This window comes from Pungitius pungitius, chromosome 7 (assembly GCF_949316345.1).
Source record: "Pungitius pungitius chromosome 7, fPunPun2.1, whole genome shotgun sequence".
Taxonomy (NCBI): Eukaryota; Metazoa; Chordata; class Actinopteri; order Perciformes; family Gasterosteidae; genus Pungitius; species Pungitius pungitius.
Window position 1 is genome coordinate 8,064,218 of NC_084906.1, and position 21,391 is coordinate 8,085,608.

At 40.9% G+C, this 21,391-nt stretch overlaps 2 protein-coding genes across 5 annotated transcripts in view; one reads left to right on the forward strand and one right to left on the reverse strand.

The window, feature by feature from the left end:
- apc2 (APC regulator of WNT signaling pathway 2) overlaps positions 1-21,391 on the forward strand; it is a 44,252-nt gene that overhangs the window by 9,935 nt on the left and 12,926 nt on the right. For all 3 annotated transcript variants that reach the window (XM_037470605.2, XM_037470606.2, XM_037470603.2), the window contains exons 2-7: positions 7,196-7,357; positions 8,566-8,656; positions 10,959-11,280; positions 12,081-12,189; positions 12,870-12,983; positions 13,182-13,256. In XM_037470605.2, coding sequence (XP_037326502.2) covers positions 7,217-7,357; positions 8,566-8,656; positions 10,959-11,280; positions 12,081-12,189; positions 12,870-12,983; positions 13,182-13,256 — 852 coding nt within the window. In that variant the 5' untranslated portion in view covers positions 7,196-7,216. The remainder of the gene's footprint in view (positions 1-7,195; positions 7,358-8,565; positions 8,657-10,958; positions 11,281-12,080; positions 12,190-12,869; positions 12,984-13,181; positions 13,257-21,391) is intronic.
- LOC119217166 (tripartite motif-containing protein 14-like) lies at positions 14,248-21,391 on the reverse strand. 2 transcript variants are annotated; one of them, XM_037470608.2, is made up of 5 exons: positions 18,252-21,391; positions 16,393-17,248; positions 15,280-15,451; positions 15,160-15,197; positions 14,248-14,837 (listed from the first exon to the last, which is right to left on the reverse strand). In XM_037470608.2, exons 1-5 carry the CDS (start codon positions 18,267-18,269, stop codon positions 14,278-14,280), a joined length of 1,644 nt encoding a protein of 547 aa, XP_037326505.2. In that variant the 5' UTR covers positions 18,270-21,391; the 3' UTR covers positions 14,248-14,277. The 2 variants fall into 2 exon arrangements, with proteins under 2 accessions (XP_037326505.2, XP_037326504.2); XM_037470607.2 differs by having other exon boundaries at positions 15,280-15,508.

Consider the following 21,391-nt stretch of genomic DNA (forward strand, 5'->3'; position numbering starts at 1 on the left):
GGTTTGTTGCTTCAACGTTCAATGTATCTCTTTGGCTTTCTGTTTAATCTTTAATTGAATCCAGTGAATATGTATCCAAGGGATGAATATAAAGATGAAATCTGAAAAGTATGATGTTAAACAAGGTAGCTTGTTATTAATCTAATACGTGACTCGTCTGTTGGAGAGATTTCCTGAGTGTAGTTCAGACAATGCATAATCTTTGATAATAAACCCAATAATATTGTAATGCTATTTGATATGACATTCTATGAAAAGCACAGATCCTTAGTTTATAGTTTACATTTACATTTTTCTAAAGTGTGCCTCTGTTAGAGAGGACACAGTGAGGGAGGAGGTGAAGGGGAAAGGTGACGCACAGGTCACGAGATCAGCGTCACACTGCGCAGGTTGAGGTTTTGGGATGTTTATGTTCAGCTTTGATGATTTTCCTGATGAGTGTTGGTACTGAATCATTGATTGTGACTGCATGCTGGTACATATGATTCTGTTGTGTTGGATGGGGGGTGTGGCTCCTCTTGTACATAACATCTCAGTTTTTCTGATTAACCTCATTATTAAACCAAGAGGAAATGTCCGATGAATTCCAGAGTTTCAACTTGGGAACCATGTAAGAGAGGTTTTTGTAATAATACGTTTATTCACAAACAGAGAAACTTGAGCCGAGATTTTAGCTGTTGGTCTCTGGGCCTTTGGCGAAGTGGTGAATAACATCTTAAACCAGTGGTTCTCAACTGGTCTGGCTCCGGGACCCACCATCACCCCTTAATTACAACGGGGGGGGGGTGCTAGCGGTTTTCTTTGCGGTGCCAGTCACAACAGATAAATGCGCACACTGTAAACTATTAGGTAATGCATGCCACATGGTGGTTTGATATCCATCAACCTTCAAAATTTTGTAAAGTCGGGTAAAAAAGTAAAAACTTTCACTTCCCCCAAAACACATGTAAATTGCAGAGAGGTAATGCTTCAATGACCAGTCAAATCAAAAAGTCTATAACATATCTATAAAAGCTGATGAGAATGTTTGTAAAGCAAACAATCTAACCTGCTGACAAAGCTTCTGACTGGAAGAAAAGAAAAAAATCTGAAATTTGTTTGATTGATTTACAAAATCAGAAGAGATGTATGTTTAGTTAGATTCAATGTGTGATCAAGTTTAAAACCGTAAAAAATCGTATGTGGTGAAGGATGAGTCGAGGAGTCTCGAATCCTGGTGAGAAGCTCCTCTGAGGTCTGGCGGTAAAGCAGCTGATGCGTCTGTACTTGTTTCCAGGGGCAGCAGGGTGAGCAGGCTGTGGATGTGCAGCTTTAATGCCTTTCAGTAACCTTTGGAGTCTTGGCAGGCACCTCTTGTCGCCAATTTAACTCATGCTTCACCAGGGTGGGGGTGTGTTATGACCATTTCAGGTGTTTGTTGTGGTGCTTAATCCCAGATGCTGAAGTCATTTAGATGTCCAAGAGTCTGTGTCTTGTCAAAGTTTAGATCAGAAGTTCAGATGTCTGGTCCGGGTTGCTCTGAGTGTGAATGAGGACGTTTCTTTTCCTACTGAGCAGTAAGAGGCAGCAATGATTTCAGGTTATAGTCCAGCAATTTTTAAATAAAGCTTAGCAACAATATCACTTGTTGGTTGATTCCAGAGCCTTCGCTCACATTACCACAACCAGAGTATACTCAGTTGTCATAGAAACGGGGTGTTATAATTTTTAGGATTTGTAGTTCATGTTGGGCTTGACAATTTGGAAGTTGGGTTTAAAAAACATTTATTCAGTCTGAACAGTCTGAGTTGTCTTAGTTTTGTGTGTCCCAGTGTGTGTCTGGTTCCAGGTGTTGCCAGGTGTTCGGAGAGTTTAACCACGCAGAAAGTAGAGGTGAAGCTGAAGCTCTGTACATTTGGGCAAAGTGACTTCAGATTTGTCGGGAAAAAAAAAAAAGAAGACAATCAACCTCTAAACGTCACCAAGACAGAAGCAGCATATTGCGTATTTCAGCAACAACAACAATATGACTTTGTATGCAGACAGGAAGTGCGAGTGCTGACTCACTCCCTGATGACATGACAGTTTGTAGTTGTGCTAAAAGAATCCTGAACAGTAAAGGCTTCATGTGGATAAGATAACCGTGAACCATTTTGCTAATTCTTTTTCCTTTTTGTTACATACTGGATCATTTTTCAACAACAGTTCATCTCTCTAATCTTCTACCTCTTTGTGACTGTGGCTCTCTGCTCCAGCACCAATACGTATTTTCATGTTAAAAAAGAACCTAGTGTTTCCCTATAACACTCACTTGATGGAGCTCCACGACACAGAGGAGGAGGATCAGGCTCTGATACCCACACACACCATACCATGTTAGTAGAAACATTTACTGATGGTTTGGGTCTCCTTTAGCTGCAGCAAAAAGAAAGCCATGTGTGACATTTTGTGGATGATGCATTAGTCCTCTTCTGGCTTTCAACATCAACCATGATGACTCGCTCCGGTGCCAAATAAGTTAAATTGACTTGACTCGTGAGCGTAGCTTTTAGCATCTAAATGGCATCTCAGTGAGAGGAAATGCTTTTACTGTCTTAGGGAGTGTCTCCTCTCAGTCTGATGCACCAAATGAAATCATCCGCCCATCCTGGTTGTAAACATTACACACGTAAAACATTTAGACCGAGTTATAGCTATAGACCAAAGATCTTAAAAAAAACACCCGATGTTTTTTGAGATCTGGATGTTTGACTGCATTCGCTTTCCACATTCCGACGCCATTTTCTCCTCCTTTTTTGCCTGGAGGATGCGGTTGCCACGGCAACCAGACTTTTCCCACAGGGAGAGAGATGCAGGCTGGGTAGGATGTGGGGGTGGAGCAGGTGGGGGTGGGAGTGATCAACACTCCCTTTGTTCAGATACAGACAATAATTTACAACCATTTATTGCTTAGAGAGTTAGAAAACTAAAAATCTGATTCCATAAGGACAGAGAGCAGCACAATATACTAATAAATACATGATCGAAATTACACATATGGATAGAATCTACAGATTGTGTCCCATTTTTCTTGATCAGTATATAGGTGTTGGTTTTAACAGCTCAGGTCAAGAATAATGACAGGAATCCCCTTTATTAGGAAGAAGAAGAGGAAGACGTATCAGGCCTGAAACAACAGACACAATATTGTTCATTGTATAATAATAATAATAAATGTTGTTCATTTATATAATTAGGCCTTTATATGAATGAGGAAGACTAATCTGTGAATTCTTCCTGCATAAAGTACAAGCTTGATATAAATCTGTTTTAATTAGGGAGCAAGGAGAGTGGCTTCAACATATACCATCAAAGAAAACATCTGGCATTAAAAACGGGACCTTAATTGGAAATGGAAAAAAGGAAAAACAATAAAAAAAGAAAAGAAAAATTCAGTAGTATTCATGTGTTTTTTTAATGACAATATTAAGATTTATTTATCATGTCACTCTTTTTACCCTGACAGTGTTTCTTTTCATGCTCATAGATTTAATTTTTACATTTTTGAATGTTTTACTGTCGTGGATACAAACTGATTGCATAACATTTCACGATGATGAAACCTCTAATGAAATGAGTTTTGAATGAAATCAACATCTCTTGCTACCTAATGGTCAACCGTTCCATAGAGCAGCAGATGATTTGATGCCTTTTATATCTCTCTCTCTGATCTGTTCCCATTTCATCTCTTCTCATTGGTGTCTTCTTCTCGTATCGGGGTCACACGCGTCAGAATGTCCGTTGCCATAACAACTTAACGGGCCATGTTAACGATTTGTTATCCTCTCGGGAGCTCCACATTTTCTTAGCTAGCATGCTTTGCCAGCGACTGCAGCAGCGAGCACTCTGCGTGTGTGTGTGTGTGTGTGTGTGTGTGTGTGTGTGTGCAAAATAAGACAATGGAGTCAGAAAGAAATATCTCTGGATGTAAATGTGTCTCCATGGTGATGGTGCCGGGGCTGGACCATGGTACGGCAGAAAATCAATATATGTGTCAAAGCATTTCTCATTCTGTATCATTGATGTCTGTGGTTTAAACATCTTTGGTTAATGCTTCTGAAGATAATGGATGATGATCACATTGTATAAAACTAGTGCAGGATGTTTTATTGACGAGCATTGAAACTGTGAACTGAACCAATCCACAGTCACACAATACTCCAGGCGCTGATTTGATAGTTTGGTAAAAGGCTAAGAACATTTTTAATATCTAGGAGACGGTACAAATTCTCATTAGCCCAATTAGGTCTGTAAGTCTTATGTGCACTCAAATGTTTTGTACAATAATGTAGGATTATTATTATTACCGTTGTAATAACAGGAGAAACATGGTCAGTGTGTGACCTTCAGCAGATGATGGTGGACCACGCCTCCCAGTTTGAGAAAAGATACACAAAGATGTACAAACAAGCTGAAACAAGACTCATCACACTGGCCGAAAGGGGTGCTAAAGTTATTTGCCTTTAGCAACCCCCCCACCCCCATCCAAGTGGATCAATGAACCCACACAGTGGCCTGGTATTGCCTCCCTAGACATCTGTTAGGCCTCGTATTTAATTAAATAGCTTATGGTAAGTTTCAGTGTCTTTAAATAATCAGCTTGTTAATAACCATCAGTTTGATCTTGATAACATTATATACATATATACACTATATATACACACATACATATAGTCTTGTACTTTATGTGCCTTAAAGCTCAGTTATAAAGCTTCAGTTAACCAGTGTCATCAGTGTCTGGTTGATTATACTAGTGAGTTGCACTATTGGAAATGTAGGATTCAGTTGTTGGGGAAATTCATGTATGTGCTTCTGTTCTGCTCAGTTGGTAATGGGCCTAATAAGAACACCTTACTGTACAGTAACACCTAAATACTGTAGGATTATCAAATTGATTGACAGGATCACCTTTTTAAAATAAAGGGGTTAACATGTTCTAACTAATCTGCCGTTAATCTAACAAACCATTTATCATACGTAAAAATGTTTAGATGAAAGCAGGTTAGATTAATAAAACCACACTGATGATAACAAATGAACCGCTCAAAAAGCTGCATCCAGATGAAAATGGGTCAGAATAACATGAGATCCTTTCTATCCTCTGCAGTCCGATCAGCATCATGGGCACTGGGCCAGTAAACACATTAAATGACAGTCTGGATCAGGTGCCTCCACCCTCCTCCTCCTCCTACCCACAATCCCCAGAGGGCCAGCTCCTCTTTATGAATGCTGCAGCAGTGACATTTGGTGGACTGACCGCCTGCTGAATACAGATCTGCTGTGCTGAGCACAAAAAAACCTGAACAGAGATTCTACATCATCTGAATATCAACAGAAACTCAGTGTTTTTATTTACAGTGTGAAATGAAAAACAAACAGACAGCAGAGGCCCGTCCCCTCCACGCGGTGGTTGGAGCTCACACACTCGTCGTCTCTGCAGTGAAGGTCACATTCTGACTCACATGAACTCACTGAGCATGTGCAGCCCCCACCCCAAAGTAATGACCTCACTGTGTCACACGGACTCAATCTGAGGTCTAATTATTGATCGGTGTGTTGATCGATTGGTACACTGTGCATGCTTCTGGATAGATGAAGGAGAATACAACATTCGACCTGTTATTAGAACGTGTGCATCAAAGACAACTTGCAGTCCTGCCTTAGTTGATATTCTAGCAGGTTCTGGAGTGACTGATACAGATTAATTTAAATCCTTCAAAATGTGTAGGTAAGGTTGGATGAAACCCTCAGTCTGGTGCAGGATTTAAGTTTATCTGAAGATACTTTTATTATGCACTTGATTAAAAACCAAGCTTCATCACATTCAATTTAGGAAAACGGATGTCACATGATGTCAGTTGATTTTTGTCATGTTAAGAATACGCTCGATCAATTCGATCAAACATTTTGTTGTCGCTATAATCATGCACAACTCCCCACGTCACCCAACGGCTTGGCAGATTGGAGTGGAGGTCCCCGGCGAGGCACGGGCCCGAGCACGTCAATCCAGGTTCCCTGACCCACTAGGCCCCCGACCCGAGGGTTAGGGTACAGCCTAAATAAATAACTAAAACAGAAAGGAATTGAGAGGAGCCACAGCTAATCCCCCTGTTAAGCAGCCAATGCCTTCTGCGGTCCTGGCCTTGAAAGTGAGGTGTGAATCCAGAAGGGTTGTACTGCTGCCTGTAGATGAGTAACAGTAGCTCACCCGTCCTGGAGATTAGTAAATAAGCATCAGACCTGTTGTTTAAAAATTGATCTTGAGTAATAGCAGCTCAAACGTCCTGGAGATTAGTACATAAGCATCAGAGTGCTTGTTTGCTTTGGAAGTCAACAAAGTTTTTACATAACAATATTGGGTACCAATTAAAACATCACAGGAGAATACAACACACAGCGGAACAAAACAAGAAGAATATGAAGTCATGTTGAAATAAGGAGGTAAAATAATTCATTCATATTAAGTTCTGCACAAACAATGACAAAAGAAAGAAGAAAATGGGTTCAGCGAGGAGAGAGTGTTTGTTATCAGACCGATTCAATGTCGGATGAGTGGAGGCTGGAAAACAGCCGCAGGAGTAACTTGGATAACATGTTACCTAACAGACTGAGAAACTTGAGCCAAATTCAAAACTGAAGTGACAGAATATTAGACATTCCCTGCGAGCCATCTGGTGCAGAGGAGCAGGGAAATAAAGAGGAGGATGAGGAGACATTGTTTCTCTCTGAAACAGAACAAACCAGGCAGAAAGACTGAAGTTTCTTTTTTAAGAGTAGAACAGAACAAGGTCACCGTCTACAACAGACTTCTGAGTGGGGTTTGGTGGGGTTTTGTCTGGGTGTTGAACTGACTTAACTGCCAAGTGTGTTGATCACTAATTGTTTGAACACAACAAAGGCGTAAAAAAAAAATCCATTTAATCTCAACTGAAAAACAAGCAGCGACTTCCGCAACCTTGGAGTTGTCGTGTGAAAGGAGTTACACAAATCCAACTCACCAGGCTGTTATCCCTCTTAAATGCGAGTGATTGCAAGGTGCAGGAAACTGCTAGCAGTTAGCATACATTCCTGATAGGACGTGGCCGTGATTTTATTGCACAGAAGGAGCACCAAAGCATCTCAATATATGTTAAGCAAGTCCACACAAAAGTCTAACTCCTCCTCTCGGCTCCTGCAGGGGGCGCTGCAGAGTGTGAAGATGGCCAACGTTGTGGCTTCTTACGACCAGCTGGCCCACCAGGTGGAGGCACTCCGTAAGGAGAACTCCCACCTGAGGAGGGAGCTGGAGGACAACTCCCACCACCTGTCCAAACTGGAGACCGAGACCACCGGCATGAAGGTCAGTCTGGATGCAGCATCAACGACTTCTCAGGGGTCTCTGAAGCTCAACGTTTAAATGTGAGAGGAAGTCAACCAAACCCCTGATGGTTGGTTTAGAAAGTCGACATCGATCGAAGGAAGACTACCGCACTTAGTGATTTACAGTCAGGTTGAAACATCGATGATGAAACTGCCAATAAATCTACTTGATTGATTGATTGATCTGTCGTTTGGTCTAAGCAATGTTGTAAATTGTGTCCATCACAAGATGTCCAAGACAACCATATCTTACCCAAACCAACAAATCCAAATGCAGAAATATTTAACCACGGACAAAGACAAATGGTAACCTATAATAATTCAAAGGCTCAAACCACATAATTTGGGTATACGACTTACGAAATGATTAATTAAAATTATTGCAGGTATTATTTTTTGTGCATTCAGTGGAAAGTGTACTATTTTAACTTTCTCTCTGTAATGGAATAAATTCAAAGAAATTCAGACTTTTGCCCTGCAGCAGGACCAGGGAGCTCCTTCTTCTGTAACGTCCGTCTGCGGAGCTCCTCTGGACATGAAGAAATAACTTATTCTCTCTGAGATGGAAAGGGAGATTTCATTGGCCACTCGTGGATTCAACCTGTTTTATTGGATTGGATTCTGACTATATTCTTTTGTAGTTTCTATGAATTTTGTGTTGTTCCAACAAGATCCAGATGATACTTTGAAGTTTAATTCAAATGCAAAGGAGGAATGCATAATGTGCTCTTGAAAGTAGTAAATATTATGTGTAGCTGAACAGCTAAATTAAATGATTTACATTTATTTTGGAATGTAGTTGTGGTTGAGCTGGGGAATCATACCTCAGTAGGTGAATCCTGGCTTTGGGGTGAAGACTTTATTTTAAAAGGCACCATTTATTTATTTAGAGTAAAAAGTCTGAGAGAAGTCCTTCTCTCGGGAGGAACTACGATGCATTCATCCTGCACACCTGACAAGTTTTCCAGTAGCGGTTTGAATGCCAAAATAACAGACCATAGTATTTGTCAGCTAGAAGGAATCAACACAACAGACTCTACAGACATGAGCTCTGGCTCACCAACAACATACACACCAAGCTGTGTGTTGGAGGTCTGACTCAATAAGCTGACTCAAACCTCTGGCTGGCCCTCGGGGGCTCTCCTGTATGTTGATCTTGTTGGTTGTTTCTTCCCTTTTGGGATGCAGGAGGTGTTGAAGCAGCTTCAGAGCAAACTGGAGCAGGAGGCAGGTACACTGGCCTCGTCCGGGAGGAGCGACGTGCTGCACCAACTGAAAGGTCCGTATCAGCTTTGTGACGTCTGGCAATGTTCATGAAGAGTCGCTGCTGTGTTACCACACACCAGGGTTCGAAATGACTTAGGACTCTTGGGGGGTCCCCTAAAATGTAACTATAAAAAATACTGAAGACTACCTTGCTACACTATATACTGCAGGCAAAATTATATTGACATATTTTGAAGGTGGGATAATGGTCTTGGGATGTTTTTCATGGTTTGGGCTAGTCCCAGTATTGTAGTGGTGTCTGGAGGAATGGCTATAATCAAACAGGTAACCCTCTAATTCTGGAGCAACAAAGTTACAGCACCTTATATAAATCTCTGACATGACAAAGTGGATAACAGGTCATTCCTTCCTTGAGCAAGGAAGTTAACTAAGTTACCTAAATACACTAGGTGTGCTCATTATGGCAGCACCATGCACCTTCTAAGGGTTTGATCAAATACAAATGGCATTTCTCATCCCTTATGTTAATGGGATTTGTAAAAAATCTATCCGCTGGATTGAATAATAATGATGTCTATAAAGACTGTTCCTGGCATCTAAATAAGGCACCGAAATCAGAGTTGCTATTCGGTTTGGTAGATAACGGCCCTTAAGACACCTGTACCGCACAGGTAAAGCTGTAAATGTCCATAGCTCACTGTAGAGAGCAGTGGGCTCGTTGGCTTTAGGATGGTTTGACCCACAGGGTTCGATTCCCGATCGTTCCGATCTTTTTTAAAATATATTTTCTTGAATTCATGTTTTCATACGTGGTTGTGATGTAGTGCTCACTTAAACAATCGTGAACGCTGCAATGGATTTGTGATGCGTTTTGTAGATTTTCAGCAATATGTTTGTGAATGTGCTGCTGTTAGCTTGCAGTTTGGCTTCATACACGTACAGCAAGAAACGTTGACAAACGCACTCTTCTAATCATTACGTTACACTGAGTATCTAAGTTAGTTAATGCAACTTTTGATATAGGAACACCAACTCCAAATATATTACTATAATAAGCAATTATTATGAAGATATAAACATAATTGAAGCACTTACAGGATTTTTATGAGGGATTTCACTCTTTGTGAGGCTTCGTTCAATAATAACCTACGTGTCTGCGTCATAGACCACAACAACAATCTGTGATGCTATTAGCTGCCCTGATTACTGCCCAATCGCGCTAAGAAATAAATTAATTATTGTTATGAATATCAAACGTCAATAAAGACCTATAATTTTCACAACCATTTTTAATGTTAAAAATATATGTCGGGGCCCCCCAAAATCTAAAAATAAATTCTTATAGGGGGTCCCTAATGACTTATAGGGGGTCCGGGACCCCCCCAGACCCCCCTCATTTCGAACCCTGCCACACACCGAGGGCAGTCTGACTGTTCCCAGGCTCCGGTGGGACCAATCATCATTCACACAGAAAGGAATTGACTCAATCAGCTAACCTGATTGGCTGTTGCTGGCTGTGCCTCGTTAGGACTCAATCCAATTAAACAACTAATTCATGTCAGTTAGATTGTCGGGACGGATCATCTAATTAACTCTTGCTGAGATCAACAGCAGATGTGATTATAGGATTCCTTCTGTGTCGGAAGGAATAATAGATACGAGATAATTGGAAGGGATGAAGGAAGGTAAGGAAAGAAGGAAGGATGAAAATTAAAGGAATTAAGGAAAGTAGGGTAGGGAGGATGAAAGAAAAGAAGGATAGGGAAAGAAGTAAAGCAGGGTAGTAAACAATTGAAGGAGCGGTAGAAGGACAGGAGGAATCAAAGAAGAAATGAAGGAAGAAGGAGAGGATGAAAGGGTATTGGTAGCCTAAAGTGTGAGCTAGTGACCAGAAGGTTGTCTGCTAAATCCCTGGAAGGGCAGAATACAGCAGGTGAAATAAGTATTGAACACATCACCATTTTTCTCAGTAAATATATTTCCAAAGGAGCTAATGACATGAAACTTTCACCAGATGTTGGTAACAACCCAAGTAATACATACATACAAAGAAATACTTTTTCCGAGTGTCATTTCACATTATTACACATAACTTTATTTATTTTTGGTTTCGTTGTATGCATTACTTGGATTGTTAATGAAACGGTTGAAAAATAAGGTTATATTGTTTTGAATTAATTCAAAACAAAAAAGGAGCGCCCCAATTTTTTTGATTTGTAGGGTCCTACAATGTCCCTATGTCTTCAAAGGGGGCCACTGGATAACTGCATCACGATCAGCTGTGTTTAGCGAAGGTAACACAGCATCAGGACGAACTTCTGCGTGATTCATTTATTGACCCCCTCCCTCCACAGAGCTCCACATGGACCTCACCAACTATTACGAACTCAAGCATGAGCCTCACAACCTGAGGCTGTTGATGGACAGCATGGGAGGGACGGAGCTCGACGACCGTCTGCCTCTGCCTCCTTCCTCCTGCTCCTCTTCCTCGGCGGTGAGCAGAGCCAGGAGTCCCCTTCGAGGCCCGTCCCGCCTGAGCGCGGCGTCCGGGGGGGAAGCGGCCGCCATCTTAGTGCCGCACCACTTCCTGGATGGGGCGCCGCCCAAAACAGCTGTGATCAGTGGGGCGGATGGACGAATGAGCGACCACCACCAGGAGGAGCTGTACAAGGAGAGGTGAGAGGATCTTTTTTGTTTGTTTGTAGAGAGATGTCTGCTTACGAGCTGCAGATATTCTCCACAGGGGGAATCCTGAGCTGAGCTTTTCTATTGCACCAAATAATGGCATGGCAATCTCTTTCATAAAGATCTGATGTACAGTATCATTAAAGAAGGAAATATACAAAAAGATTTCCATCTATGCAGGAAGATTTCTAAGAAAATTCTTGTATACAGATACTTGCATATACTGTATATATATATACATATAATTGACGGATTATATGAATTATTCTTCTCTATTGTTTTGCTTTCAAATGTAACCCGGCTGCCCCATGTCCCATGTCGAAGTGTCCCTGAGCAAGACAACTAATCCCTAATTGCTCCCCAGGCCAAATGTAACACATGCGTTATAATGCAATGTAAGTGACTTTGAATAAAAGTGTCAGCTAAATGACATGTCATTTATAGAAGAAATTATGAAATAAACACGATTCATACATCTTACATAAATTGAAACTAGCGTTCCAATTCAAACATTTCACATCATCTTTGTAGCCTCTCATATGGGGTGACTCTGGGTGAGTGGGGAGCGCGGTCGTCTTCCAATCAGAGGGTTGGCGGTCCGTTGACCCGCATGTCTCATCGACATACGGGACAACCCCAGCATTGCTCCTCTAGCTGTGACTACACTGTGTGAATGTGTGTGAATGTGTGAATTCCTTTCAGTTGTTGTGATGTGTGTTTTGCCGGCCAACGAGTCGATGCACTTAGCGTTAGCACATCTGATGCTAACAGAGGAACCTCCTGCTGTGTAGGAACCTCCTGCTGGGGGAGATCGACCGGGAGGAGAGGGAGCGCTGCTGGTGCTTCAGCCAGCTGGAGGAGCTGTCTCAGAGACTGGCTCAACTGCCTCGCATCGACACGGTGAGAACACACACACACACACAGACACGTGCACACACACAAAACACATTAAGTAACCAAGTACATTAATTCAAGTAGCTTTTAGTACCTGATAACTTGAGGTACCTTTAAGATTGATCAGCCAAAGTCATTAAAATCAGCTCCACCGTTACATATAATACAATCATGTCGTATTTAACAAAACAAAATGGCCATTGTGCATGAATACTTTTTTACATATATATTACATTTTATTTCTACACTGTTGAGTTAAAACTGAAAATACTTTTTCAACAGATTATCTGCATACTAATTTAAATATTTAATTTAAAATATGAATCTTAATCGGTTAGATACATTAATTAGGGGAATAAAAAGTACAATATTTCTATAGTAGCAGCAGACAGAAATATCCACATAGGACCTTAAAAATGTAGTACAGTACTTGAGTAAAGGTTCTTGGGACGTGACTATATATGTGGAAGTCTTTAGATCATCAGTGTGAGAATATTTATCTCTCAGTTTCTCAGAGATCCACGTGGTGTACTGTTTTGTTTGACCAACAGCTCAAAATATATACAAATATCCACTTTACTGGAATGTACTGTTTGGCCGACTGTTGACCTCTCAACAAGATGTCAGCGGACTGTACTGTATTGATTTGTCGGAGTGAAAATCTTATTACAAATGTGTTTCTGTAGTTTTCTCTCCAGATGGATATGATCAGGAAGCAGCTGGAGTTTGAGGCCCAGCGGGTTCGTTCTGTAATGGAGGAACGTTTCGGTACCAATGACGAGATGGTTCAGAGGACACAGGTGAGGCTGCTCACCGGACGGATACTTGCACTTTTAGACACAATAGATTATATTGTAAAATTATTTTGATCAATGAAAGATTTAAAAGAGAAAATAATTTGAATGACATTTTATCAAATTTCTTTTGACGGGAGAGAGCTGGTTGTTGGAAATACAACACAACTGGATGTGTCTGAACCGCGTGTGTGTGTTTTGCAGATGCGCGTTGCTCGTCTGGAGCAGCTGGAGATAGAGCTGCAGGAGGCCCGAGGGAGTCAAGAGACAGAGCTACAGGTCAGGCATGCACACAATACACACACGTTGCACACACAAACAGATACAGCACACAAAAGGAAATTCACACATGTAAAGTAAATCTATTGAATGTAAATATGAATCATAAATATTTCATTTTGGGCTTCAAAACATTTGACCCGATGCAGAATAATGTGCTTCAAGTGTTCCATCATTTGAAGCTGGAGACATACACCCTGCATGTGATTTGTCTGGGCTGCTCAGGCAGCACTGGTCCGGGTCAGCAGTGAACCCAGCGTGGACTCATAAAGTAACGTAGCGTGTGAAGAGTCTTCAGTCCCTGCCACAACGATTTTCTTTCAAGTATCTTTGATATTTGCAAGACGTCGACGGATGAATTTTGAAGGAGACGTACTTGTTGAATTTTCTTCTGGCACTTTCTGATGTGACGTGATGTGGCCTTAAGGCTGTTTCTCCCTGGCGGATGGATTGGGTTGATCCAGGAACACTGACACGCATAATGTACAATTATACGTAGTGATTTGGAGCATGTTGTAACCCGGGCGGTAATGGGATCGCCCAAACAGCTGGCTTGATGCTTGGAGTCAACACTGGGATTCTCTGTGAACAAACCATTCATCCAGATAACCATTCTTTGCGTTTACATTTTTTTTAGAAAAGCCCTAATCCAACCAGTGTGCGACCTGAGCTACTGCAGTGTGAAGCCAATGCAGAATTGTCTTGAGACTTGAATTCATTCCACTGACCAGCGACTCTGGCCAAAAGAAGTCAGTAAATGATGTTGCATTTAAAGCAGGGTCTGCTTTAGGGCAGCCTTGCTGTGATTGACAGGTCACTGCTGCTACCAGAGCTGTATCCGGAGTCTCTACATCACTTCTCCACATTCCACATATGGCAACTTCTATTTCTTTGTTGCAAATAAGCCAAAAAGGAGGATGGTCGTATTCCATGCCGGTGACATGCTCAGCGGCTTCAAAATCGCATTTCAAAAACGAATGGGTGATGTCACAGTCTGCGGTCTCCACTTGCTCTTAGTAGTTCACTGCAGCAGTCGTTCCCAGTCCAACTCCACCTGATTCAGCAACACTGAGCCATCGTAGGACCAAAGCCAGAAACACGGGTACAGAGGCTGAGTGAAAGTGGTTGTGAAGGTGTGAAGGTGGACCATGGTGTCCCGAGAGACGCAGTAGAATGACAGACAGCCTGCAGACCAGTTCAAGTAAACCCCGACTCTGTGGGCGAAGGGCTGAGGTGAGGAGGACCTGAATCTGTGGTTATTGTGGCACGGCGTATAAGCTCCCTCCGAACACTCCAGGCTCCAGGACCCCTCGCCCTGTCCCAGCAGGCAGCTGGCGGGGACCCCTTTCCTGGAGATGCCGTTGTAGGCGACGCCGATGTCAGCGCCACCGCTCCACTCCACCTCCCAGTACACCGAGTCCAGCAGCCCCTCCCTGCACAGGACCTGAGGGCAGAGCTCAAACTGGTCGGGATGCTCCCAGCGCCGGTGGTCCGACCACACTCGGGTCGCCTTCCTGTTGCCGTCCGTCAGACGGAGCTCTGAGTTTGCCGTGTTGGGGTCCAAGGTCAAATAACAGGCAACTGATCCAACAAGAAAGAACATTAGTTCAGGGGTCGGTCAATGACGGTCATGCACGTATTCATGTATGTGCACTTTGTGTATATATGGGTGTTGAGCTTCATGTAACATTTTATTTCACTTTAAATGTTACTGTGTTAACAGCACGGAACATATAACAATAACCTGTATACCAATTGTATAACTAGGTTATTCCAATGTAGTAATGCACAAAAGACCCAGGCCCGCCATTGATTGATATGATACTTTAACTTTACTCTTAACTCATAGAGACAAAAGTGTAGAACTCCTGCGGGAAGCAGAAGGATATCAAAGAGAGCTTACAGTTTTTCAGCGCCCAGAAGTCTCGTACCGGCCGAGTCCTAAGAGAGCAGAAATAACCACATCATACAAATAACTTTTTACACCAACGTGTCACCTTTGACATCCTGTAGTATGACTCACTTCATGTCGTCCATGCCCAGGTTTTTCGGACTAAAGAGATTGCTCCCAGAGGACAAAGGCTCCCAGAGAACAATCTCGGGTGGCTTCATTTGTTGTTGTTGTTCTGTTTTTTCTTCATCTTCTTCAGGCTTTTCATCTTGTTTTTCTTCTTCTTTGGTTATCCTCTCGTCTTCTGCTGACCAAAAAGTGTTGCTGTCACTCCACTCTTCACTCTCACATCTCTGCTTGGCTGTAGAATTGATAGTTTGTCAATGTAAAATAATGAGGCAACATTTTTGATGTTGCTACACATCTGTTTAACCCCAACCCATACAGCCAATGTTGATGTTGGACAATGCTACAGTAGCATAATGGGGCAATGTTCTTATGACCGAGTTCCTGTTTTGTTTCCTATTCATTCGCACAAGCAGCCTGATCTAACAGGAATATGTAAACCACATCCTCTTTACAGAGAAGGAAATGCATCCGCGTTAATGTGCAACGCTCGTACCTCAGGGACATTTGGGACATAGCAACAAAAAAAAGGCAAAAAATGATGTTTTTCATAAAGCTAACGTTTGTGGCCTACCTATATTTGCACACTTTCTTTAGGCCCGTCCCTAATTTTTCATTTCTAAGTTTCTTAATTTTACACATTACGCTCCACCATCACTTTAGGCTGTTAATAGGCTCTGGTCATTTCATGTATTTCTGTGTGATTACGTTGCAGATGAGGGTTACGTGATACACATTACTGCCAATGACTTTGCAATTATGTCTTTATCTGTCCAAGACATGCAGGCGAGCTGTGTCCTGATTCCCCTTCACCCACATTTGTGGTGTAGGAACTGACTACATCTCTATTTGTATGCATATTACATCACAATACATGTCATTTAGCCGACACTTTTATCCAAAGCGACTTCCAACCACTGCATTTCAACCATAAGGATACAAACTCAGAAGAACAAGAAACAAGCTGATTTACTTGCTATAGCTGAGAGCCATTATAAGAACACAAAGCCCTTATTCTTCTATTCTACATTTTTAAAAAGGCAGAGCTAACAGTAAGATTTTTAAAAGCAGTGACAAAGAATTTGGTTTCAAAGGTTTAACAAAAAAGTTTGAGCTTACCTGCCTGTGGTGTAGGACTTGTCTCCTTACTGTGTTGTGTTTCAGATTGACTTGTTTTCTGCTCATCACCGTTCACAGTTACATCCACTTCACTGTCCTCCTCTTTATTCAATCTGTCTGCCATGTTGTTGCCGGGTTTCAGGGTATTAACCGTCTCTTCATTGTGTTCCGAGAGGTTTTCCCTGAAACCATCGTCCACTTGTTTTTTGGTCGTCTCTGAGAATGTCTTTTCAAGCTTCACAGTGTTCTCTGCCTTCTGGGAAATCTTTTGGTCTCTTCTAAACAGAGTCTGCATAAAGGGTTTGTCTGCCCTTTTAGCTGTTTCATTGAAGGTGTTGGATGAGTCTGACTGTGCAGTGGCATCTCTGTTGTCTTTCTCCTTTGAAAGACCAATTCTGAAGACGTTAAAGAGGTCGTCTTTAAAGTTAAGAAAGCTCAGGCGGTTGATGGAATTCTCTGCTGAGCGGCTGGTTTTAGGATCTGTACACTTTGTTTCTTTGGGCGAGCTGAAGATGCTGGTCACGTCTTCTTTGAACTGGCTCAGGTCCTCTTTCAGGAGATTGAGTGTGCTGGGGGAAGGTTTATTTTCTGCATGACTTGATGAGCTTGTGTCTGTCTCCTTGAACACATTGAACACTTCTTCCTTTAGCTGGCTAAAGTCCTCTTTTATGATGCTTTTGACCCACTGACTCGCCTTTAGAAGCTCTGCCCCCCTCGTGTCTGTTTGATTTTCTGGGTCACAGTCATTGGTTGCCTTATCCTCTTGGATATGTATTACAGGTAGTATCTGTTCATTTCCCTGTGAAGGTCTCTCAACCAGACACGTTTGTTTGTTTGCATTGTTGTCAAAGGGCTCCTGTGGTAACAGATGCATGTGGAATTATGTAGGTTTAGTAACACGCATCTAATTTAAACATGTAATGTAAAACTGTGTAAATGTAAAGAAGGCATAATTCAAATTCTATTACATTCTGTAGATGTTTAATATCGTAATATATATATATATATATATATATATAAAGTAGTTAGACAATGATTGTATTGCAGTTGAACACGTCACTGCATATCAGACTCTTTTGATAGAACAGTGGACCGAGAATGAAGCCAGGCAGAACACCACAACTAAACTGAGCTGTATACAACAGAGAAAGTACAGTTAGAGAGTTATTAATGTATATAGTTTGATGATGATTTTCAAGTACCTCCTATTCAAATTCTATTTTATATTTCCACTTGGCTAATATTCAGGAATGTAGGTGTAAGTAACAAGGGTACATCTCCTTGAGTACAATTTTATATCCATATATCCAATGGAGTATATCCCTTTTTCTCTGTACTTCTACTCAATGACATCTCAAAGGCACATATTTTATATCTTAGTGACCTCTAACCATGATTATGAATAACATTAATATATGAGCTAAACCAGAGTCCTTTGTTTCTGTGTTTGAGAGAAGTTTAATGTAAAAAATGGTTAAATGTTCATGAAAGATTAAACAATTATTATATTAGATTTTTTTGTTAGCATGGTCATTGTGAGCATGTTAAAATGCTGGTGTGTTCATTAAATGTTAACAGCAGAATAACCACATTAAATGCTACATTTTCAAACTTCCTATAACGAATAACCAACTTTCCAAGTCCCGAAGGAATTATTGTAGATCATATCACACAGTTCTTAGCAGTCATCCAATTGGAGAAGCTGATACTGAAAATCCTTTGAATGAGGATTTAAACATTTTTATGAAATTGCAACTTAAATTCCGGTTTAAAGTTACACCTACTCTGAACTCTCTGGATCTCTCAGTACATGCTCGGGCTTGTTTAAAGTTGTCTGTTAATCTAAGTTGGATACTTACAGCTGCTTCAGTTTCCATGTTCCGGTCAGGTTCTTCTGTGGAAAACCCAACAAAAATCCAGACATGTAGTGTGCGTTGTTGTGGCTCAAATCTCTGACTTTCTCTCTTTCTTTCTCTCTCGCTCTCTGTTTCTCTTCCTCTCTGTTGTCAAAAGGGTTTCAGTTGAACATGTTCCTGGTTTGACCAGTTTGTCTCCATATTTCTCTTTGACAGCTCAGCTTCTAATTGGCTGATGAGTGCATAAGATGGGATTGTTTCTCTTTGGGTGTTTCTGCTTTAAAACTAACACAGCTCCACACCACTTTTTTTAATGTTATCATACAACTATAACGCTTAAACCACTATCACTAGCTATTTTCTTAAGGCTCCAATGGTCAGAAATAAATATAGTGTGATTTTATAGTAGTAAATATTTAAACATAGTTGACGTTTAATGAAATCGTTGGAAAAGTGTGTGTGAACAGCTGTTTTAAGCTCAAGTAGTTGATCAGCTGACACATTCAGTCAAGCTACTGAAAATCAATTAACTTACTACTACTTTAGAGCTTTTTCAGATACGTAAAAAAAACCCTACTGAAACGGTCCTTTATGGTAACTGGTTGGTGTGCAGGGCTGAGGTCTGACTTCTTGAATTATAAATGATCTCAGCTGTGTTCATGAATAATGATTCCAGGTTGAACTCAACGTAACCCATGACATACAAACGATGAATTCTACTGAACATTTACTTCATTTCCTATTTTCATTATGATATGTTATGTCTACCCAGCCATTTATGCACTTCCTATGAATTACAATGAGTTTCACATTTAGTAGTTGCCACTGTAAAGAGATGAACAGTGTATTGATAATTAAAGTCCATTAATATGATTGATATATTCAACGTTTTGCATGATGACTACAATAACTCCTTTCTACTTCAAGTGTATATTAATGCTAATACTTGTATACGTATTGAAGTGACATTTTCAATGCAGGACTTTTCAATTCTTCTTCCACTGAGATACTGATCACAAAACATACATCTTAAAATCAAAGTTTTAATTTAATATATGATACAATAACACACAATAATTTAAAAAATACTTGCTTGATTGTCTTGAATTAATACATTGGTTATCAATTAAAAACAAAATAGGTAATAATTCGAATAATCCATTTGAAATAATACTATGTTTTTGTTTTTGTGTGACAGTAAACTTTTTGTATTAATTGATAAAGTGTCTCAAATATCTCCCAAACTCATTTTTACTTGATGTGCTTCATAGTTCTTCTAATGGAACCTTAAGCAAGTGATTAAGCATGGAACTTGTAGACAACCCTCTTCTTCCTCCTCCTCCTGCTTTTCCTCTTCCTCCTCCTCCTCCTCCTCCTCCTCCTCCTTCTCCTTCTCCTTCTCCTTTCCTCCTCCTCCTCCTCCTCCTCCTCCTCCTTCTTGCCCTGTCGCTCTGCATTTTGGCTTGTCGCTATGCAGAGAAACCAGGTCTCAGAGCTGAGCTTTGATTGGCTGTTGCCAGGCTGCAGGGTTTGGCACGAAGTGAGAGCATCTGAGATAAAGAGAGCGAGGCGGTTCATCCTTTCTGCCGCTCCGCTTCCCTCTGAGAATACCAACGAGGCCGCAGAGGGATAAAAGAGACGAGCCAGCACTGTTTCATTCCTACAGAAAACACAAGAATGCGTTCTTTAAATTCGTCTCTGCAGACAGCTGTAGTTTTAGGTGACCAGGTTATCTACTCTGCAACTAAAGGAGTCTAGCTTGAGCTGCTTGCACTGGTAAAAGAATATTAAAACATTTATATTATATTAAAACAATTATTTCAGAGACATCTGTCAATCTGTATGATACGCACAATTCACAGGAGAGCGATTTTCATTATATTGTATGTTAAGGTATAAGCGTGAAAAGAATGGCCTGAACTCCAGTGTGCCAGTTTTAAGTTAAGAAAATGGAAAAAACTGGGTCAGATCTGATCCAAAATAGACCAACAGACGATTAGACCTGGACGAGCATTTAGGTTGTTTCATCACCAACAATTAGAGTGTGCTCATTTAATTCAGTTCTGTCCTTTATTCCGTGGCTCGCACGGATAGCACACATACAGAGTAAGGAAATGGAGATGGATGAGAAGGTAAAGCAGATGAAGAGTGGCGTCCATTTTGTGGTCATGTGTGCAGCTGGTTGTTTTAATCGAGGAGGTTTGGATCAGAGCCACTGACGCAGTCACAAACACACAGAGAAACATTCAGATTTCCTGACACACAATCACACACACAAATACATTTGCAGCTTCATTTGGATTCACAGATTGAAATCCTCAGAGAGTTAAATCAAAGCTTTCATCCCCCTCTCTCCATCCTGTTACCATGGCAACCCCTCAGGGTGTGATGTGTTTGTATGCCAAAGACTGTCTGCAGACAAATTGTGTGTGTGTGTGTGTGCATGTGTGCATGTGTGTGTGTATGAAAGAGAGGATTAGCAGGGGATGAAACGTTCACAGTTTTTTTCTTAAAGCAGCAGACATTGAATATTATTATCTGATGGATCGATTTGAAGAAAATACATATTTAACTCAGTAAAGAATCAGAGGCTACAAAGAAAACAGTAATATTATTAGTATATCTTAATACCCTTAACAATCAAACTCCAAATTAACCCACACGTCATTGAGTCAGGAACTAATACCTTTAAATATCCTTTATCACTCCAAATAGTAACTTTTAAAAGTCAAAACCAAATAAATAATAAGTAAAAAAAAGCCTCTGGCAAAAGAATGCGTGACTAAATTGTCACTTTAAATATCACTCAAATCTGTGTCACTCTTTGTGTCTGAATAGGTCATTGATTGTTGTCAGTTATTACCAAATCTTTAGCACTGACTAAGACAACAAAATAACAACATTAATTCACCATTAAACTGCAACACGCACACAAGAAATAAAGAAAATGTCAACCCTATAACCCAGATCTGTTGTAATAATATACACAATAAATGCTTCTGTACTTCTGATGTAACTGGATCCTCTCAGACAGAAACCAGATACTCTACCTCTACATGCCGTTACAGAATCCGATCAAATCTTTGTTTAATTTCCCCACCCCATCCCCATGTCTTCTTCACCTCCCTCTGTGTGCATGTGTG

What these genes read in the sequence shown, in the direction of transcription:
- LOC119217166 (XM_037470607.2), bottom strand. An exon ending in CTGGGCATGGACGACATGAA is followed by an intron (nt 15,198 to 15,279) that starts GTGAGTCATACT and finishes CTGCTCTCTTAG; the next exon opens with GACTCGGCCGGTACGAGACT. An exon ending in CTTCTGGGCGCTGAAAAACT is followed by an intron (nt 14,838 to 15,159) that starts GTAAGCTCTCTT and finishes TTGTTGGATCAG; the next exon opens with TTGCCTGTTATTTGACCTTG.